This window comes from Elephas maximus, chromosome 10 (assembly GCF_024166365.1).
Source record: "Elephas maximus indicus isolate mEleMax1 chromosome 10, mEleMax1 primary haplotype, whole genome shotgun sequence".
Lineage (NCBI taxonomy): Eukaryota > Metazoa > Chordata > Mammalia > Proboscidea > Elephantidae > Elephas > Elephas maximus.
This window is the reverse complement of record NC_064828.1, coordinates 88,320,056-88,342,104: the sequence shown is the minus strand read 5'-3', so window position 1 is coordinate 88,342,104 and position 22,049 is coordinate 88,320,056. Positions and strand designations below refer to the sequence as shown.

At 44.2% G+C, this 22,049-nt stretch overlaps 1 protein-coding gene across 3 annotated transcripts in view; it reads right to left on the bottom strand.

The window, feature by feature from the left end:
* FLVCR2 (FLVCR heme transporter 2) overlaps positions 1-22,049 on the bottom strand; it is a 63,424-nt gene that overhangs the window by 3,350 nt on the left and 38,025 nt on the right. For all 3 annotated transcript variants that reach the window (XM_049898109.1, XM_049898110.1, XM_049898111.1), the window contains 6 exons: positions 12,828-12,895; positions 11,234-11,337; positions 7,485-7,595; positions 5,675-5,780; positions 5,439-5,550; positions 4,802-4,857 (listed from right to left, as the gene is read on the bottom strand). In XM_049898109.1, the coding sequence (XP_049754066.1) occupies positions 4,802-4,857; positions 5,439-5,550; positions 5,675-5,780; positions 7,485-7,595; positions 11,234-11,337; positions 12,828-12,895 (557 nt within the window). The remainder of the gene's footprint in view (positions 1-4,801; positions 4,858-5,438; positions 5,551-5,674; positions 5,781-7,484; positions 7,596-11,233; positions 11,338-12,827; positions 12,896-22,049) is intronic.

Genomic DNA, 22,049 nt, shown 5'->3' with positions numbered 1-22,049 from the left:
AGGGGCAAAGAACTTACCTGAATTATGTTCACATGTTTGGGGGAAGGTATAACTTGTAAGTGATGAACTCAGATATCTGGCTGATGAGATTTCTAAGCAAGATCTTAAAGGGGCTGCTGAGAGTTAAATGCCAGAGGAAATAAAAAAAAAAATAGATGGACTTAAAAATGAACTGTCATAATGAAAACAAAACTTAAAAATATTTGGAAAATTCTGTTGTACAAACTAAGAACATGTGTCCTAGAATGTTCACCAAGGATGTGGCTACACAATCTTTTGTTAAAGAGATTAAGCCTGTGACTGATGGATCTACCTTACTACCACAGCTTAGACTGAAGGGGACAGAGATAGAATGAAAGGAAAGAATGCTGTCCGCCTCTTGGAATTCTAAAAGGAGAGAGGCCAAAGAAGCTACATCTGTTGTCCTCCCAGAAAAGAAAAGGACCATCCCTGGAGCAGCTTGGAGATCAGCAGAACTGTTGGAGCATGGGAAGCAGGGCCTTCTTGGTTTTAAAGGGTGGGGCCGTGGTCCCCTGGGTTTCAAAGAGTCAGATTTTTGCCATCTTAGTTCTGGAGTGTGGGGCTGCTAAGGTGTGCCAAAGCTGAGAGGGCAGGGTTGCCATGCCCAAGGGAAAGAATAATGGGGCTTGCAAGAGTTGAGGGAGCGGGGTCGCCACTCAGATGGACTAGGAGAATGGGGCTGCTTAAAGTCAATGAAGCAAAGTTGCCATCCCAGAGGGCCTGGAAGGTGTAGCTGAAGCCCAGGTTCAAGGGGCATCCACCCAGAATCTAGAAAGCCTGGCCAACACCCAGAGTCTGGAGGGTGGGGCCATTACCCAGATGGTCTCAGAGAAGGGAGGATTATATTTTCAAGCCTTGAGAGCTAATAAAATTTGTTCTGCTGGGTTTTGGACTTGCTGGGTACCTGTTACCTCTTCTTTCCCTCCAACTTCTCCCTTCTGTAATGGAAATGTCTACCTTGTACCTGTTCCACCATTGTATTTTGGAAACAGATAACTTATAGTCTAGATTTCACAGATTCACAGATGAAGAGGAATTGTGCCCCAGGATGAATATACCTAAAGTCTTTCCCCTATTTGATTTGGATATTTGATGGGGTAAATGTGTTTTGCATGTGGCAAGGACACGAATTGGGGTGGGGGGCAAAGTGTACAATGTTACAGATTGAATTATGTCCCCAAAAAATATGTGTTGTAAATCCTAACCTTTATGCCTGTGGTTATAATCCCATTTGGGAATGGGCTGTTTTTGTTATGTTAATGAGGAAGGATGAGTATAGGTCATGTCTTGAGTCAATCTCTTTGGATATATAAAAAAGATTAAACAAGGGAGCAGACAGAGAGAGATGGGTAAGATAGATGCCAAGACACATGGAGATCTCCAAAAAAACAGGAAGCAGAAGCTGAAGAGACAAAGATCTTCCTCCAGAGCCGAAAGAGAGAGAAAGCCTACCCCTAGAGCCAGGATCCTGAAGTTGGACTTCTAGCTTCCTAAACCGTGAGAAAATAAATTTCTATTAAAGCCATTCACTTGTGGTATTTCTGTTATAGCAGCACTAGATAACTAAGACACTGCAATATAATATTTATTCATAGAAAAAGACTTTGAATCAGTTTGGTTTTGGGCTTCTCAGGAAGGGGTAGCACAGGATTAGTTTACAGGGAATAGTCTTCTGAGTCACACTTGTCAGGTGCGTTTGGAACTAAACATGGACTGGAAATTATCCTGTGGGATCCCTAAATACACACTACCAACTTGGGCATTTCTCTTCTGCTTTAAGGAGCACTTTGCTTTTTACTTCAAGGGTTCTAGTTAGCAAGAAGGTCTTGGGCTCAGGCATAGCACTGCACAGCCAACATCACTGAAAGGCTGAAGAGTGTGCAGGGACAACTAGACAATGGCACTTTCTTCCCCACGGTCTGGAGGCCAGTCCAAGGCAGCAGCAATCTTCCCATTCTCAGTCTTACTAACTTTTGGCACCAGGTCAGCCTCAGGTATGGGGAGCCTTCATTCATAGTTTATCTAAGCAAATCAGTCCCCCCCCGCCCCGCCCCACCCTTACTCATATACCTCCTCCAAAGCCATCACTGTGAAATCACAGTTTTGTCTATGTGGCCAAGAACTATCAATTAGAAAAATAATGGAAACCCAAACCAGGAAAATTTTGTCAGTCAAAGCCAATCATTACCCACTTCCCAGAATCTCTCTTCTTTTTATAAAACTATACATTTCACTGATTAGAAAGAGCAGATCTAGCCAAGATCGTGATGCTGTGGGCCCTGTCTTCACCTGGCTCTGGCAGTGAATTTGTGTGCAGGTCTCTGAGTTACAATGGTAGCCATGGAGTGTGTAAATGACAAGGCTCCAGAGCAGGGATGCTCTGTGACAGCCCTGGCTTCCATGCTGGTATCTGCCCCAGTGTGACTCTGAGAAAGAAGAGTAGACCCTCCCCACAATACCAAGCTTCCACAGATACTTCCAGAGAAGCATAGTGAGTTATCCAGGGACACAGACAATGCAGCACCATTACCAGAAGTCTTCCATTCCTACTCAGTGTGATTTCCAAAACCCCATACTGAAAGAGACTGAGCCTACAACTCCAACCATGATGAACAAACCTGGTCCATGTGTGCAAAGATCTGACTGCAAGAATAGGATTTCATCCTTGTACTATATGTGGTAGTAAAATATTAGAACAACCTAAACATTGAACAAGAGGAGATGGAAATATCTATATGTAGACATGGCGCTCTAATGACACAGTGGTTAAGAGCTATGGCTGTTAACCAAAAAGTCAGCAGTTCAAATTCACTGGCTGCTCCTTGGAAACCCTATGGGGAAGTTCTACTCTGTCCTGTAGGGTCACTATGAGTCAAAATCGACTCAAGGGTGATAGGTTGGTTGGTTGGTATTTGTACAACATAAGGTTGTAGTAGAGTATAACGGTGTGGAAGAGGTATCAAGCTATATTCAGTTAGCAAGCAGGGTAGAAAACCAAATATGCACATGCATGCCCATAGAAAACAACACAGGAAAAGTCAGGCAAAATGTTACTAGGTTATCCTTAGGTGTATTATAGGTCATTCTTATTCTTGTTTGCCTATATTTGCCAAAGTAACACAGATTACAAATCAAATCTCCTCATGTCACCTGACACAATATGTGTCACATTCCAAATTGACACCTTTTCACCAGAGATCCATTCTGTTTTATTACATACAGTTACTTTTTCTCACAGTGTACCACGTCAGTATGTTCCTTATACATGGCACAGGTGAAAGCCTATGTCCACAGTGGCCATGCCATGGGCCTCACGCCATTTTAGAGAATTTCACTTCTGCGGTAAGGCATTCCCTACCTTCCCAGTGAATTTCTATCCTAGGCTCCTCCGCACACACACTACCTGATGCTGCCTGTGTTATAAGAAGACAAATAGTAAAGGGCTAAAGATTATCGTCTATCTGCCAACGCATATCCTTAAACCACTGAAAATATCTTCCAGGTACCATTTTGCCTTAGAAAACTGGCAAAGGTTTTTCAAAATGATAGATCTCAGCACTGGCACACTTATACACTGCTTGAAGCAGTATAAAGTGGTAGTATTGCCTTTCTGCAGGTAGTAGGGGAGCCTTCGTAGACAACAATTTTAGCAATACACATCAACAATCTTAAAAATGTGCATGACCACTGATCCATTTACCAAGAAAACTCTGTACTTAAACATGCAGAAAGATTTAACTTCCACTATTCCATGACTCACAATATTGTTTATAACAATTGGAAACAACCTTAATGCCCATGAACAGGAAAATGGTTAAACAAGTCATGTTTATCCATATAATGGAATACCATGCAATCATTAAAAGTATGTTATAAAAGACTAGGGACCCGGTAAAATGTTTACAGTATTTTAAGTAAAAAAACAGATAGAGTAGGATTCTATTTTTGTTTAAAAAAATATATATCTAAATACACTTAAGCACACACATACGTATATGCATATACATATGCATATATATGTGAATATGTTGTTAGTTACTGTAAAGTTGGCTCTGACTCATGGCCACCCTTACGGACATGAATAAATAAATGCAAAAATAACAGCATCTCATCTCTAGATGATAGGATTAAAGAGTGATTTTTTTTTTAATTCTATATACTCTTCTGTACTTTGTAATTGTTCTTCAAAGAACATGTATTAACTCTGTTATTTTAAAAAATGAGTTCTTTTGTTTGTTTTTAAAGAAATATCCCACTTTTACTCCTCAGATTTGTATTTCCTTTTATTCTTTCAGATTTGATATTTTACATTTTGGTTAAAATGGTTCACTGCGATGAGAGGAGATGGGAAACACTTTTCTGTTCTAGATCAAACTCCTAGTCCTCTTCTGCCACTGGGACAAAGTGATCAAGTGCCTACCTTTCTTCCCCAGCCACTGATCTCAGGGTGTCACTCAGGATCCAAGGGGTGGGCACAGGTCAGCAGACTGTGACAACAGTGACACAAGCAAGGGCAGCCAGGAGGAGGCAGGCCCTGCTACTCTTTCTCACCAGGGAAGGAAGCAGGAGAACAGCCCAGGGAAGGGCAGCAGAAAAGCAGTGCCAAGACACCCATTGAGGAAACTCTTTGGGTGGCAGGCTTGTGAGAGTTGAGCTGTTCTCACAGTCATCACAAAACCAGTCTACCTTGGGAATTCCCCCTACATTCTCCCATGTCACCACATCTTTATCAAAAGCCTGAGACCCAGATCTCAGCCCCATCATACTCCTACATACTCACAATCTCAGGAGTTTCTTTGTTTGCTTTTTGCCTCCGGAGATCTGCCCTGATGAATGCTGAGGTCCAGGAATGAAGGAGGAAGAGAAACAAAGATACAGAGTCATCAGGCAGATCAATAGTAAAGTTCATTCAAGAGAGGGAACTCCCATGTTCCTAAGGGCCATAGGTACCCCAAACCTACTTCAGATATTCAAGGGAGCTGGGGCACCATCAGGCAACTTGATCATTGCTATCCTTGACAAGCAGAAGCCCATAATAACATGGGCTCTTGTTTATTGATGATTTATGCTTGCCAGGAACTTTGCACATAGTGCTCTCATCTTCACAACAATCTCCATTTCATAGATAAAGAAACTGAGGCTCCCAGGGGTTTATCAGTTGCCCAGGGTCAAATGACTCTATAGGTCATTGCCACAATCTGGGACTCAAACTTGGGTCTTTTGGTTCCAAAGCCCATGCTTATTCCACTAGGCCATGTTACTACCTCCCAAATAGATTTCCTAACAAATCATCCCATCTGTCCCTCTCCTTACGTTCCCCCATCTGTACAACGAACGAAGACACTGGGGTCCCAAATTGTCAAAGCCTTGCCCATGAGCAGCCTAAGCCTCATTCTTGCCCTCAAGCCCCAGCTCACCAGTGAGCACTGCTCCAAGCAAGAGGAACACACACAGGAAGATGTTCCCAGGCATGGTTCCATAGTTGTCGATAATCTGGCCCTGGATGATGGTGAAGATGATCCCAAATACCTGGAAAGGCACAAGGAAGACAGACTGAAAAAGAGGGTCCAGCCTACTAGCCCATAGGGGTAAATGAGCCACCATAATAGAACCCCTGCGACAGCCAACCCAGGCAGGCAAATAAGAGCCCTACCTGGGCGGATACATTGAGGAGGCCAGATGACATGCCTTCTGATTCTGGGTACGTCAGCTCCACAGCAAACTCAAATCCCAGCGGGAGATAGCCAGTCATAAAGAAGCTGAAGGTCAGATCACAGAAATAAGGTGATGGTGAACTCCCAGAACAAGAAGGGTGGGGAGTCCACCTCCTCCCTTACAACCCCCTTTCTTGTTGTCTTTCTTCCCTTAACATGCCAGTGCTTTGAACTACCTGGCCATCCCCAACATGGCCATTCCAAAGAAAAGGAGACCCCAGAAGGCCACATATAGGCCTTGTGCTCAGGGGGCCTCTGGTGTTGCCTGCTTCTACATCTAACCATCAATGACAGACAGGGTCAGCATCTACAGAAGGGGTGGAATGCCTGGTGTGTTCGACCTTTAGCTGAGAGACTTCTGTGTCTTGGGCACACGGGCCCCATGCTGGGAGTGGGAAGTCCCTGGATGTTATGAATTGAATTATGTCCCCCAAAACTGTGTTATAAATCCTAACCTTTATGCTTATGAGTATAATCCCATTTGGGAATGGGCTGTCTTTTTATGTTAATGACACAGGATTAGTGTAGGGTGTGTCTTAAGTCCATCTCTTTTGAGATACTAAAGTGATTAAACAAGCAAGCCAAAGAAGCAAAGATGGGGGAGGAGAGACGCCAAGATGGCGCAAGAGCAGAAGTGAAAAGAGACAACAAGGACCTTCCCCCACAGCCAGCAGAGAAAGCCTTTCCCTAGAGCCAGCACCCTGAATTCAGACTTCCAGCCTCCTAAACTGTGAGAGGATAAATTTCTGTTTGTTAAAGCCATCCACTTATGGTATTTCTGTTATAGCAGCACTAGGTAACTAAGACAATGGATATTGAGCAGCATCTCCATGGCTTTCCGGTATCTGGAAGGAGGAGCTCACAGTTCTCCTTTTTCTTTCCAGAGAGTAGCAGGCTGAGAAGGACTGAGCGCAAGAGGTGTGTCTGTCTGTCTCTCACTAATATGCGTACTCATTCTCTCTCTCTCTCTTGCACACACACACACACACACTCTTGCACTGTCCACAGTTAAATAACTGGGAGGCGAAGCTGAGAAGAGACCTATGGAAGGAGCAATGTTTCTTATGCTTCCTCATACAACAGGTCTAGAAAATTCTAACATCTTATATCCACACCACCATCCTTCTTGCTTCCTTCGCATCTATTCTCACTCAATTTTTCCAACAACTCTATGAGGCAGGCATTCTTATCTTCATGTACAGATGAAGAAACTGAGGCTCAGAGAGATTAAGTGACATACCTGTGGTATAACAGAGAGCCAGCAGCAGAACTAAGACCAGGACCCAGAGTTTCTGATTCTAAGCCCTGTGTACTTTCTATGATCCCATGTTGGCCCAGGCAAAGGCTTCTAAACATTTAGCCTCCCAGAGGTCTGTGAAGGCTTTCTCCATGCTTCACTCCATTCCAATGGCAGGGATGGGCCTGGAAGCACCAGGCTGCCTTTTGAAGTGCTACAAGTAAACAAGATCCCTGGGCACCATTTCCACATCTCTAGAATTCAATGGGGAAACCCCGGTGGCATAGTGGTTAAGTGCTATGGTTGCTAACCAAAAGATCAGCAGTGTGAATCCACCACACGCTTCCTGGAAACTCTATGGGGCAGTTCTACTCTGTCTGGGATTGACTCGATGGCAACTGGTTTATGGGTAGAAGTCAATGAGGGGATCAATACTGCTTGCTAGGATGTTGGCAGCTCTAGGAGAGATGGAGTGGTAGTTTCCACTTAAACTGGTGGGTGATGAAACTTACCCCAGTGTGCCGGCTGTGATGAACACTACCCACAGGTGTCCCAGGTTCAAGGTCAAGGTGTATACCACCATGCCCACCAGAGTCATGATATACACCACCAGGGTTGTCTCCCTATAAGTAGAGGCAAAGAAGTTGAGTTATACTATTCTGACTTCAACAGCATCATTCATTTGCTCATTCCACAAGTATCTATTGGGTATCTGCTCTGTATCAAACCCTCTGCTATGTGCTGGGACATCTGCCTCAGGGAACTTTCTGTCCATGGGGGTGATGGATGCTGAACCAGTGATCACACAGTTAAAGAATTATTTTGTGGTCAATGCTACGAAGAGACCAGGAGAGCATAAAGCCATCTTGCTGTATGTTTGTTCTCTTCCAACAGGACCTGCTCAAGCAGACCAAGCCGCCCCTTGACTTGCCATGTCCTACCCACAGGCAAGAAGGGTACAGCCCTTTCTTCTCCCAGCCCCCATTCAAAAAAAACAGGACAAATACCAGCTGTGCTCAGGCGGCAGTGATGTGAAGGACTACCCCAGAAGCCATCAGACCCTGCTTGTTTGCTTTGTCCCAGTACCCCATAACAAAGCTGGGCAGTGATCTTTTAGATTTTCTCTGTCATCTGTGAGTTCTTCCTGTTGCCGCTTGCACCGGCCCAGCACAGCTTTTCCTGTTGAATCTCAACTACTATGCCCCGCAGGGACTGAGAAAGAGAACATTCTCCAGCTCTGACCTAAGTGCTTGACTCCAAAGCCAAACTGAGAAACCCTCCCTGTGACATTTCCCTTTGTTGGTTCGCTCAGAAGTACCACCAGCAAAGCCCTGGTTTTTCCTTCAGGCTCTCCCTCGCCTGTGCCCCTCCATGCACTTCTCTTCCCAGACGGCCCACTCTGGACTCTGCTGCTGCCCTGACTCCCTTTGCAAGCAGACCCACTAAGGGTACTCACTACAGGGCACAGGCTCTGCACAGACTCTGCCCTCCTGCTATGATCATCAGGACTCAGATGACGAAGCCTCAAAGCCTTCACACGTCTTCCTGAAGCCAAAAACACGGTGGGGGTACCAGCAGAGTGACACTATGGTTGTATCAAACAAATACCCACATTTATTGGGTGCTAAAAATTGTGTTAAGCACTTGGCATGCACTTATTATTTCATGCATTCTTAACAAAAGCCCTGCAAGAAAAGTATGACTATCCCCAATTTTACAAATGAGGAAGCTGAGGCTCAGATCGGTTAAGTTCCTTGTCCAAAGTCACCAGTTGAGCAAACGGCAAAGCTGGGATTTGAACCCAGAGCTGGGATTTGACACCTATGCTCTTCCTAGTATTGTACACAGGAATAACATACTATGTGGCTGTACCTCTGGAAAAGCTCAAGGTCAGAGCTTCTGAAGGATGCCCTTTCTACCCAGTGGTTCAAAGCAGCTGCTGAGGGGAGAAGGTTCCCCTCTTTCCTTCATCCTACTCCCCTCCTTCTGTTCTCATCTACCCTGCAGAAAACAACTTCAAGATCACCACTCTTTCTCACTGACCCCACAAGCTCCCCAGAAGCTAGTCTTTTTTTGGCCATGTCTGTTTAACCATAGTTTCATCTTAAACCACTGACCAGTTTAGGAAACCTATCTGTAGCTCCAGTCTGAGATAAGAGGCTGCACCACCAAAATTCTGGCCTCCAGATCAAACTGGGCAAATCTGGGAGCTTTAGGGCGTAAGAAGTCCTTGGGTGGTGCAATGGCTAATGTGCTCAGCTGCTAAGGTTAGTGGTTTGTGTCCACTCAGAGACACATCAGAAGAAAGGCCTGGCTATCTGCTTCTAAAATATCAGCCACTGAAAACCCTGTGTAGCGCAGTGGTACTCTGATACACATGGCGTTGCCGTGAGTTAGAATCGACTCAACAGCAAGTGGTCTGTTGTTTCTTTCTTTGTTTAGGGAATGAGAATTGGTGCCAAAATAACCAGACCCCAGAGCTCTCTCATCCCACCAACAGTCCTCCTTTCTATGCCTGGGTTGGTGGCTCATGCTGGCTGCTGGATTTAGACATCAAATGACACGGAGAAGTGGTGACATCTAGGTCCTGAAGAAGGCTAAGGAAGTATCCTGTCCTCCCTGGCCCTTTCGCTGTATTTCCTAAGTTATCTGAATCCTCTGTCTGCCCACATCCCAGCCCAGCTGACATTCCAATCCCCCCTTCCCCTGCCACAGAGCAAGCTCTGGAAAAAGGGATACCGCTGTTCCCGGGTTAGGGAGGGCCAGTCCTCGCTGCCCTCGTCTCTGGCTGAAGCAACCAACTACAGATGGCAGAGACGAGATGGCAGCCAGGCTCCACCAGGGGTAATTAAGCTGAGCCAGGCTCCTCCTTGTGTTAAGCAAGGCGGCCACATCCCTGGGGATGGCCTCAATTGGCCTTTGATTGCAGTGGCCAGAGAGAGACCTAGTCTGACCAGGGCCTCACAGAAGGGGGTTTGTGTGGCAGAGAACAGGTCTGCCACTGTCTGTCGCCTCCAGACACTGGGAACTTTGGAAGCCTTGACAAGGCAGCCCGAAATGCCACCCTGCCCCAGTGCAGGACAACCCTAGCAGCTGCCCCGTAAGCCAGCATTAACTGAACACGCAATGCATGTGGAGAGTTGGAAAGACAGTACATGAAAGGATTTTGGGTCTCTGTTCTCCAGAGCACGTTCTGCAAGGGTGGCTACTGAACTGGGACACCAACGTTGCTTTGTACAAATGCATCCATGAACTGGCATCCATGGGGGTAAAACTCAAAAAAACCCACTGCCGTCAAGTCGATTCCAACTCACAGCGACCCTATAGGACAGAGTAGAACTGCCCCATACAGTTTCCAAGGAGTGCCTGGTAGATTTGAACTGCCAACCTCTTGGTTAACAGCTGTAGCACTTAACCACTATGCCACCAGGGTTTCCTCCTTGGGGGTAGAAACCGGGAATCTCTATTTCTAATAAGCACCTCTGGATTAGCCTGGCATACACGAAGATCTTAGGAGGACTGCTCTGGGCTCTTAGAAGTGCACTGAGCAGTCAAGTCCAAAGCACATCACATTTACCAACAAGGTATAGGGAATTGCTAGATTTAAAAAAAGAAAAAAAAAACAGTTGCCGTTACGTCAACTCCAACTCATGGCGACCCCATGTGTGTCAAGAGTAGAACTGTGCTCCTTAGGGTTTTCAGTGGCTGGTTTTTTGGAAGTAGATTACCAGGGCTTTCTTCTGAGGTGCCTCTGGGTGGACTCGAACCTCAAACATTTCAGTATGCTTAACCGTTTTCACCACCCAGGGACTCTAATTGCGAGATAATACACTGCAAACGAGACTAACCATAGAGTGCTTTCGTTAACCCCACAGCATTCAAGAGGGAGCCATGGGAACAGGGCAGTGAGATCACCTCCTCATCTCCACAGACTTCCCAAGGGGACGTCTTTTCGACACTTTCATTTCTCCTTCATCTGCCCCTTCCACAAAGCCATCAGTGGAAGGGATGGGGATAGCACAGAGCTAGGCTTTCACGTCCCTTATTTCTAATCCCCCTATGATCCTCACAGGGCAGGTACTGCTTTCCCTATTTTATAAATGAGGAAACTGAGGCTCAGAGAAGATAAATTTGAGCTGCCAGCTTGACCACTCAGACCCCCAGCTGCCGTACCTAAGCATTTGGAGTCGCATTGCTAATGAATATATCATTTAAAAACATGGGTCCCCCAAGTCCCACTCCCAGCAGAGAAGTCACTTACTTGTAGGTTTTGGATCTATCCAGCCAGATGCCTGAGATCATAGCCCCAAGCATGCCTGCAAGAATGATGGTCAGTCCAATTCTTCCAGCATTGACTTCTTCTCCCTGGGAAAATCACAGCCCAAAGATCACCCAGCTGACAGACAAGACACTGAACAGAGTGTAGCCACCACGAGGCGAAGAGGCAAAGGCGAGTCACTTGGGCTTTGGTTGAGCTAATTCTCGGAAATTATCAGGAAGAAGCTGTAAGAAGTTGCCATTGGGGAGAGAACTGTAGAATGGTTGCTTCCCCAACATAATATAATCCCAGGTGTGCATGCATGATACCCAATGCTGGCGTGACAGGATAAATCACATTGTGTCCTTAGAAGCTCTTTTAGATAGATTTTTAAAATTTTGATCCTGACAGCAACCCTTCTCTCTTATTTATCACTATTCCCATTTCACAGATGGGGAAACTGAAATACTTATGTCCAAATATTCCATTCTTAGGTGGTTCTTCTGAACTGTAAGTGGCTGAAAGAACAGGAAGATAATAGTTAAATGTATTTTTGAGCACTTAGAATGAGCCAGGCACTGGGCTGATAATTTTTATCATTATCTCATTTAATCCTCACAATTCCTCACCAGGAGGTTAGGAAACACCACAGATGAATAAACTGAGGCACATTGAGATTAACCTCCTCACCCAAGGTCACAGAGTATTAAGTGCAGAGCTGGGATTTAAACACGGACCTGTTGAGCTTCAAAACTGGAACACTTAGTCATAATGGCCCATCATATCTGCAAGTGTGAGATCCTAAACCAAAACCATTGCCGTCGTGTCGATTCCGACTCGTGTGCACAGCAGGACTGCACTCCATAGGGTTTTCAGTGCTGTGACCTTTTGGAAGAAAATCGCAAGGCCTTTCTTACGAGGCGCCTCGGGGTGGGTTTGAATCGTCAACCTTTTGGTTAATAGTTGCACACTTAACCATTTTTGCTATCCTGGAACCCCGTGAAGATCCTAGCCCTTTCAAAAGAGGGTTGGACTTAGGTATTCCTTACTCAAGGACATTCAGTATCCCATCCCCAGAATCCAGTCCTTACTGGTGCTGGAAATATTTTTTAAAAATGCTTTCAAGCTGAGCAACCAAAAGTTCAAAATCAAATTGTGCCCATATTTTATGAATTAAATGTTTCATATGTGATTCTACATACACAGTTACCTACTGTGTTGCCAGGCGCCATGCTATGCACTTTACATAAATACATATACATATATAGAGAGAGAGACATACACACACAAACACACGCACGATATTTACTTTCTAATCCTAAAAATCATCTTGCAATAATTATGCTTCCTTTGCAGAAGAGAAAATAAGAGCTCAGAGATACTAGCTAGCTTGTCACCATCACATCAGCACCATTTAGGGCCACCAGAGGTGGGGTTGAGACTCAGGCCATCTCCCTCCAAACCACGTAAGCATATCACCATACCACGCTGCCTAGAACTGGGGGGTACCAAAAGTTAACTGCTGCCCAGCTCCTATGGAGAAAGCCTTGGAAATCACGTCATGCCAGAGACCAGCATGTCTGGGGAACTCCCTTACCGGGTAGTGCAAGATCACCATGCGATTCAGTAGAGTGGACAAGGCATAAAAAGCACCAGCGTTCAGACCTGAAGGAGGGAGGGAGAAACATACAGTATTAGGGTCAGCCTTGCCTGGAACCATTGCTAACTCCTCCCCCCAGTGGTTTGGGAGGCCATAAATCCTCAGCACCACTGCCACTGTGAGTGGTATCCTCAACGAAGAAAAATCCAGAGAGGTATGCTGCTACTCTGTAGTTTGTCCCAAAGAAATACTTCAAAACAACCAAACGTAGTCATTTTTTCTTAGCCAAACACCTCTGCCCTCTGATCCTTTTAGTCTTGCCCAGGAAACAACGGCTCTATGAAGTATTTCTCTAGGCCTAGGCTCTTCTACATCCCTCTCTGAGTCCCTGGGTGATGCAAATGGCTAAATGTTGGGCTACTAATTAAAAAGTGGGTGATCCAAGCCCACCCAGAAATACCTTGGAAGAAAGGTCTGGCAATGTACTTCCAAAAGATCACAACCAAAGCCCAGTGGAGTGTAGTTCTATTCTGCATATACGGGGCCGCCATGAGTCAGAGTTGACTCGTTGACAACTGTGTGGTTTTTGGTTTTATAGGTCAGCGGGATCACTGGATACCCTCTAACTCCTCCTGATGACCCTCATTCCCCTCCCAGACTGCTCTAGACCTCTAACCCCCGATGCCACTTCCTCTGAAGGTGGTTTCTCACCTTTTTCCCCCACTCCTACCTCAGAGTTCTTCTCTGATTCAATGTCACACCAAGATCTTAAATATCTGAAATTAGAAGAGACCCTAAAGGGCATCTAGTGGACTGTCCTAGCTCATCAATTCATTCAACAAAGAAATGGAGTACGTAGAATATACCGTAAGAACGCGTGTCTTTAGAGAATGAGGTCATTTGTTTGAAGCCACACAGTGAGTTAGAAGTTCAGATCGTACTGGAACCAGAGGACAAAGGGCCTCCAGGCCTCCATTCAATAATAATAACAACAATAATGGTAGTGCACTCATTTATGTATAATGGTAGTGCACACATTTATGAATGGCTTCCCAGTAGCTATTAATAGGTATCCCTGTCCCGTTGCCCTTTACCCATCAGAGGTCACCTTTATCATAAGCCATGTTACCTAAATGTAGCTGACAAGCTCCCTTTATGAGTTCCCCAGGAAGAATGAGCTACAAATTTAAAGTCAAATTCGTATACAAAAGAGGAAAGAAGTTTTTAGTTTAGTTTTTTTTTTTTTTTTTTTAATGATTCCCTGGGCTGGGATTTGAATCCAGGCCATGTGGCCCCAGAGTCCTCCCTTTTAACCACTCCATAACCAGTTGCCCTCAAGTTGATCCCAACTCATGGTGACCCCATGAGTATCAGAGTAGAACTGTGCTCCACAGGATTACCAAATGGCTGGTTTTTTGGAAGTAGATCTCCAGGCCTTTCTTCTAAGGTACCTCTGGGTAAACTTTAGGTTAGCAGCCAAGCCCATTAACAATTTGCAACACTCAGGGACTCCCAATCTATTATACAGTCCCCCAGAATTGATTCTCAAAACAAAGATTTCTCAGTTCAGGTCACAAAATGATTTCTTTCGGTCCCAGCCCCTCCCAGCAGGTGACCTCAGTGACGCAACAAGGTTGAGCTCAATGCAGTCTCTCGAGTGGCTCAGGGCTATAGTGAGCAACAAACTCAGAAGTCTCACCAGACAACAACTGCCATGACGGTCATGGTGACTCTGAGATGCTCAGAAACATCTTATTCAATAAGCACACCTTCATACCAGCCACCCAGCCACTTGGAAATTCCATTCTTGAGTCAAGAGGGCCCATAAGGGGACACAGTCCATAAAAAAGTTATTCTCTCTGCCTCTTGTCCTAGCCTAACACTGCAAAGGCCAACAAATGCTCCAAGTTAAGCTCTCAACTTCAGATGGAAGGGCTGCTCTCAGCTTAGAGCCCCAATAAAGGTAGACAAAGGAACTCTGGTGGCGCAGTGGTTAAGAACCTGGCTGCTAACCAAAAGGTTGGCGGTTTGAACCCACCAGCTGCTCAGCAGGAGAAAGATGTGGCAGTCTACTTCTGTTAAGATTTACAGCCTTGGAACTCTGTGGGCAGTTCTACTCTGTCCTATAGGGTCACTGTGAGTTGGAATCGATTCCACGGCAATGGTTTTTGTTTTTGTTTTTTAATGAGTAGACAAGGAGGAACCTCCACAGGAGGGCAGAATCCACAGGAAAGAGGGAAATTGTCCAAGAGGAGTAAGGAGCGAAGGATCACCTCAAACACCAGCATGTCCACGACCCTGAAAAAGGCAGAGAGAAGCCGTGCCTTAAAGAGCTGGCTGCACTATTACAGCTAAAGTGTTTCTGGGACTCAGTGCTTCAGTGAAATCCTTTTCAAAATGTGGTCTGTGCACTATCAGCACCACCTGGGAACTCATTAGAAGTGCAAATACATGGCCCTGCCCCAGACCTGCCTAAGCAGAAACTCTGGGAGTGGGCCCCAGCAATCTGTGTTTGAACAGCCCTCTGGATTCTGATACTTACTCAAGTTTGAGAACCACTGGCTTAGCGTGGTTGACTAATAGCCATTCCCATACCCGGTCAGATAGGAGACTTCATGATCCGATCAGGGCTAAGGCATGGAGAAGGGGGTGTGTGAGGGACTGGGGAAGGAGGTTCAACTTGGAAGGCTGCACATCTTTCTAATGGTTTCTGCAAGCCAACCTTAGAGGATTAGAAGCTTATAGATTGTTTCTGAATCAATCTTTAATCTAGATGTCCGTCCCCATATTGTCAAAGGTTGCCAGACATTGTAAAACAGCCCAAGGCCACTCCACTGCCCAAACCTAGGGGTTCACTGTCCCCCTGAAGGGCAGGAAGGAAAGGGTGAACTGCTATGTGTGTGAGTACCACTCACAAGAATACAGTCACTGTGCTGTAATCAGATGTGGGTGTCCTGGGTACTGCAAGCCTGCTGGGTCAGGGCCAGGTGAAAAAGTGTGGTATCCTGAGAAGTCTGGTCATTCCTGAAATCAGTCAGCCCGGAGAAGTGCTCTTCACTTTAGGAAAGCAGAAAAGACTCTTCATTACTTTCAGTTCTCTTTCTCTCTTTTGTCAAGACGAGTTTTTTCCATGTTGGTTCAGAGCCTGGCATTAGAAGTCCTTAGTCTTAAAAATGCAGATTCCTGGGGCCCACCCCGCAGCTAATGAATCAGGATCTAATGAAATGGGGCTCAGGAATCTGCATGTTAACAAAAATCTAGGCATTTCTTAAAATTCACTGAAGTTGGGAATAAATGGTCTTGAGAATAAAAAGAACCAAGATCAGGCCTGGCTCCCAGGTGGTAGTATTAAAATGCTGGCAGCTGGAAAGGGAAGGGGCTTCAAGACCATGAGAATGACCATAACACACTTACTTGTGTGTTCTCAATCCTACTACAGATAGAAATTGCCTGGAACCCTTGTTAAAAGCAGATTCCCAGTCCCCAGCTCAGACATTCTGAATGTGAATTCATAGAGGAGGCATGGAAGAAATCTGTGTGCTCATCCAACCAAGTACCCCAAGCACCCCAGGGGATTCTATCATCAGGCAAGCTTGGGAAACACTGATCCTAGATCTAGGTCTAGGTTCTTGTGACTCCCTCGAGTTCATTTTCCTTTGTGCTTCCTGAGCTTATAGTCAAATCTTGTCTTAAAGGGCCTGCCTGACCTTAGCAAAGCTCCCAGGAATCACGAGAAGAATTTTACACACACTCTTAAACCAGGGGAGTCTCTGGGCATCGCATACTGTTAAGATGCTTGGCTGCTAACCAAGAGGCTGGAGGTTCAAGTCCACCCAGAGGCACCTTGGAAGAAAGGCCTAGTGATCTACTTCCAAAAAATTAACCATTGAAAATCCTATGGAGCACAGTTCTTCTTTGATATACAGGATCACTGTATGTCAGAATGGATGTCAATTAATTCTTAAACCAGGCCCTTAAAGGGGGCACGAATCCCTTGAGAGCCCTAAGGGAAGGTGAACCTCAGGATGCAAGAATTGAGACTCTGAGTTGATACATCTGTCCCCACTTTAAGATTATCGAGAAGCATAGCTGGAGGCAAGGCTGGAGGAAACCTTGCAGAAAGTATTCCCTTTAAGGACATTCTCCAAAAGAAGAACCTCCTCACAATTCTTTTTAACATGACAAATGTTACGACATTGATGAAAAGACATTAGAAGATGAAAAGACCTAGAGGCACAGAAGAGAGAAGGTAGTCAAAACAAAAAACATTGTCTCCATGAACAACTGCCTCCTCTGCCATGAGACCAGAACTGGATGGTGCCCGGGTACCATTAATAAACACTTTGATCAAAGATTCTGTAGAAGAATCCTGACCAAAATGGGAAAATGCAGAACAGAATTGCAAATTTTCATGGACTCCAAACTTCCTGGAGCCATGGCAGATAGATGAACCCCCGGTAACTACTGCCCTGAGATAATCCTTAAACCTTAAACCAAAAGTATCCCTTGAAGTCTTCTTAAAACCAGACAGTAGTTTAGCTTAACTAGTAAAAAAGGTTGGCCTTTAGCATTATGCTTTTATAAGAACTATCTATCTCTATGGGATCAAATTAACAACAGCAACTCGAAGGATTAGATGGGAACTTTTGGGGGCAGTGATTTTGTGTTAATGAGGGAGGGAACAACTCAGAAAAGGAGGGAGAGAATGGTTGCACAACTTGAAGAATATAATCAATGTCACAGAATTGTACACATAGAAACTGTTAAACTGGTGTATGTTTTGCTGTGTATATTCTCAACAACAACAAAATAAATGAAATTATTTAAAAAAGAAAAAGCACACCCAGTTAAATTTGAATTTCAGATAAACACAGAATAATTATTTTTATGCCCCAAATATGGCATGAGATATGCTTATGCTAAATAATAATAGTAATAAAATGTTGCTTATCTGAAATTGAAATTTAACTGGACAATCTTCATTTTATCTTTCAACCATACCTCTAAGGGTGTGGCCAGAAATCTCTAGGGAAGGGCCAGCAACACTTGGACCCTGGATTTCCTCCAAAGCCTTCAATCGCATCACTGCATGTTACCTCTGGGGAGCTGGTTCAGCAGCTTGGAGACTCATTTAGAAAGCCACAAGTACAATACTGAACATACCACCAACGGCAGGACAGCTACTCCCTCCTTGATGAAATCTAGTTCGGATCAAAGAAAGAATGCTGGAAATCAGCAAAAGTTTACCAACACAGTAACAATTTGGATGCATGCAGTATCTTTATTCTCAGTTGCTTTCAAAGTTCTCACTTCCAATTCAGAGTACTCCAAGTGAAAGTAAATGTTATTACTATTTTCTGGTGGGGGAGGTACTAGAGAGGAGAAGGATGGGCACGGGCCTGGGTGGAGGTGGTATGCTCTGTAATCGGAAGAGCTGACACCAAAACTCAGCCCTCTCATTCTTTATATGCCAACTCTCAATTCCTCTGCCCAGCATTCAAGGCTCTTACCCCAAGACATACCCACCCACATCCAGTAAATGTGCCCATGTAATGCCATCATCTGCTTGATTCCCAACTATGTGCTCTCAAAAGCATACAATTCAGAGCCAAATCTGAACACCACATGTACCATATAAAAAGCATGAACCATTTTCCTCTTCAAAGCCCAACTGGAAACTGCGGTGGGAGTGGGGAGATGGGGACTAGGATGGCTAGCTTAGTGTCAGTTTAGCTAGGTTATGGTGCCCACTTATTTGGTCAAACACTAGTCCAGATGTTGCCATGAAAGTATTTTGTAGATGTGATTAACATTTGCAATCAGTTGGTTTTAAGTAAAGGAGATTACCTTTGATAATGTGGGTAGGATTCATCAAATCAGTTGAAAGCCTTGAGAGTAAAACTGAGGTTTTGGGGAGAAGAAATAATTCTGCCTCAACACTGTAACATCATCTCCTGTCTGAGTTTCCAGCCTGCCCCCCTGCCCTAGGCCTGCTCTACAGATTTCAAACCCAAGACTATAGCACCAATTCTTTCCTGAGTTTCCAGTGTACCAGCCTGGCCCTACTAATGATACTGAGCTTCTCTACCACCTCTTTACAGCAACATGGAAAAAAATTGGTATAGTGGCACTTATGAAAATACCTCATGGGGAGAGAATGTGGTTGGCAAACAAACGTAGAAGATGTGGGTTATTTGCATAAAAATAAGGTAGATTTGGATGTCTTCAAGGACGGTTTCTATTAACTTATTTTTTTCCCGTATATGGGCCATACTTTCCTATTTCTTTTCAAGTCTCATAGTTTTTGTTGAAAAGTGGACATTTTAAATAATATAATGTGTATTCTTTTTCATGTGTGGCCACTGAAGTTTCTAATCAGTTTGCTTAGCGGTAAGGTAACGATTGGCAAAGATTTCCTTAAATGCCTCAAACCAGTAAGTCTCCTACCCTTCGCCAACGAGCTCTGTGTATTGAGGCATGCCTTCAATGTTCCAGCAGGCAGTTGACAATTCTGCCTTAGCCTTCACTTCCTACTTGTACAGAAACTCAAGGTTATCCAGAGTGAAAGTTCAGGACCTTCTCAGGCCTTTCCTGGGCATATGCACAGTCCTGCACATGCCTGTAGCCTTGTGGATTCCCAGGAATATGTTGGAGCTTTTCAAAGCTCCCTATGGACATCTCATTTTCATGCTTGATTGTTTTTGACAGACACCCTGGAAATAGCCCCCTCCCTGTACTGAACAAGCTCTGAGTCACGTCAAATAAAGACAATTCTCTGGCTATAGGGCTTTTAAGGGAACTCCAAATCTGTTTTTTTTTTTTTTTTTTTAATGGGTGCTTTTTCACAACTATCATAGTTGGGAGGCTGCTGGTTTTCAAGGCTACTGCAGAGCCTGGGAGAGGGGGATCAGAACTGAGCAAGAATAAAACACAAAGCTCACTGTTCTACTCACAACAGCCATTTTTCATGAATAAATGCTCCTCAGGTTGTTGCAAGTCTTTGGTTAAGAGCTCTAAAAAAAAACCTGATTTTGACAATTTCGGCCAGCGGAGGAGTAGGTTTTCTAAGTTCCTTAACTCTATCATCCCAGAAGTTCTTCCTTATTTACTTCCTGTGTTACCATTTAACCAGACAAAAAATAGTATTCAGAAGCATAGGATTAAAGTCACTCTGTCAGGTTAAGGACTATATAAGCTGCTAGCCAGGCAAGAGGGGAGAGGAAGGAGTTGCTTTGCTCCCTACAGCATGACCCCAGAGCTGAACCCCTCAATGACCAGGAGCAACCCTGTTCCTTATACGTTCTGTTTTTGTTTCTTGCTTTCACTGGTCAGCAAACTGGCCCCACCATGAACCACCTCCAGCACTAAAGATCACAGCCTCTTGAATGACACCACTGCCCAGTTATTTACACTATCATCATCCTTAGAAAATATTTACTAAATGTTCATCTACACTATGATCCCAAGATAGGCCTCAAACTATCCTGTGTCAGAGATTAAAAAAAAAAAAAAAAAATTATGGCTGTCAAAGATCAGTGCACTTAAGATGTTTAACTATGAAGAAAAGAGAAAGTTCTTAGCACGGAATCCTGAGTGGAAGAGAACCCAAAGGTCATCTGGTGTCACCACCCATCTATAGCCTGAGATTTCCCACCACATCTCTACAAAGTGGTTGGTCTCATCTATGACTGAATACCTCCCACTGAGGGACAACTCACAACCTCCTTCTCTGGACATCTCTAAGCATTGAAAATTTTGTCTTTATACTGTGGATGAATGCAGAAACATGTTCTGCGATAACTAAGAAACTGAAAGCAATGGAGAATGGAGATCTTGAAAACTAATCTAGTCATCTAGAGCTATTCCAGGTATGAAGCCACTTGACTGTGGATATACCATCTCTTATCTAATGCTTCAGCGGATAATACTTTAACCGAGGTAAAGGGCATGAAAAGCCTAAAATGAATCCCTAGCACAATTAAGAAAGGATTATAGGTAAATATAGAATAGTCATTAAGAGGGCAGGCTTTGGAATTAGAGAAACCTGTATTTGAATTCTGGCTTTGCCACTTAAAAGCTGTGTGACCTTGGGTAATTTACCTAATCTCTCTGAGTTTCAGTTTCCTCATCTATTAAATGGGGATAATTGTAATACCTACCTCACCTGGGTGTGGTAGAAATCAAATAAAATCATATGTGAAAAGCACTTAACCCAAACCTGTTGTCATCAAGTCAATTCCAACCGATAGTGACCCTACAGAACAGAGTAGAACTGCCTCACAGGGTTTCCAAGGAGAAGCTGATGGATTCAAGCTTTTGGTTAGCAGCCGAGTTCTTCACCACTGTACCACCAGGGCTCCAAAAAGCACAGCACATAGTAAATGCTATTGTTGTTATAAAACATATATGGTATATGAAAAAAAAAAAAAAAAAACAACCCAGTGCCGTCGATAGTATATGAGCCTATAGAAAATATAAGATTATAGCCTACTGGGATTTCACTAAGAATATGTCACGGCAAACCAATCTCTTTTCTTTTTTTATATGGTTACTAGGTGCGTTATACACTTGTTGACTCTTGATTTTAATCAAACTTTAACCAATAGATTAAATGGTGAAACGTAGGCTGGAAATCACTACAGTTGGGTGGATCTGTAACTGCTTGAACTAAGAGTAGCAATTAATAGATTGGTGTTCCTCTGGAGGACAGGCACTCTTTAACATCATGCTACGAGGCTTTGTCCCTGCCCTTGTTTGGTCCCACATTCCTATCAAAGATTTGGAAGAAGGTGAAGAAAACACCGTGCTGGAAAGGCAAGTCATAAAAAAATTGAATTTATCTTGCTCAAAACCAAGAAAATTAAACAAAAGAGCGATGCTATCTTACATTCAGGTAAAAAAGGAGTCAATGTTACAAAATGAGAGAGGATTGGTTTAGGAATGGTTCACGTGGAAAGACTCAGGCATCCATGCATACATGTATCCATGCATACATGTATCCATTCATTCATTCATTCACTCAGTAACAACTACTGAAGTATCCACTCCAGGCCAGCCACTGCTGAGGAATTATAAAGATGAAAGGATACATACCCCTGCTTTCACGGAGTTCACAATCTAGTGGGGAGACAGACCCGGAAATAATTTTGTTTTTTTTTTTATGATAAGTGTTAAGATGTCCAAGGAACAGTAAAATAAGAGAGAAAAGGGCACCTAATT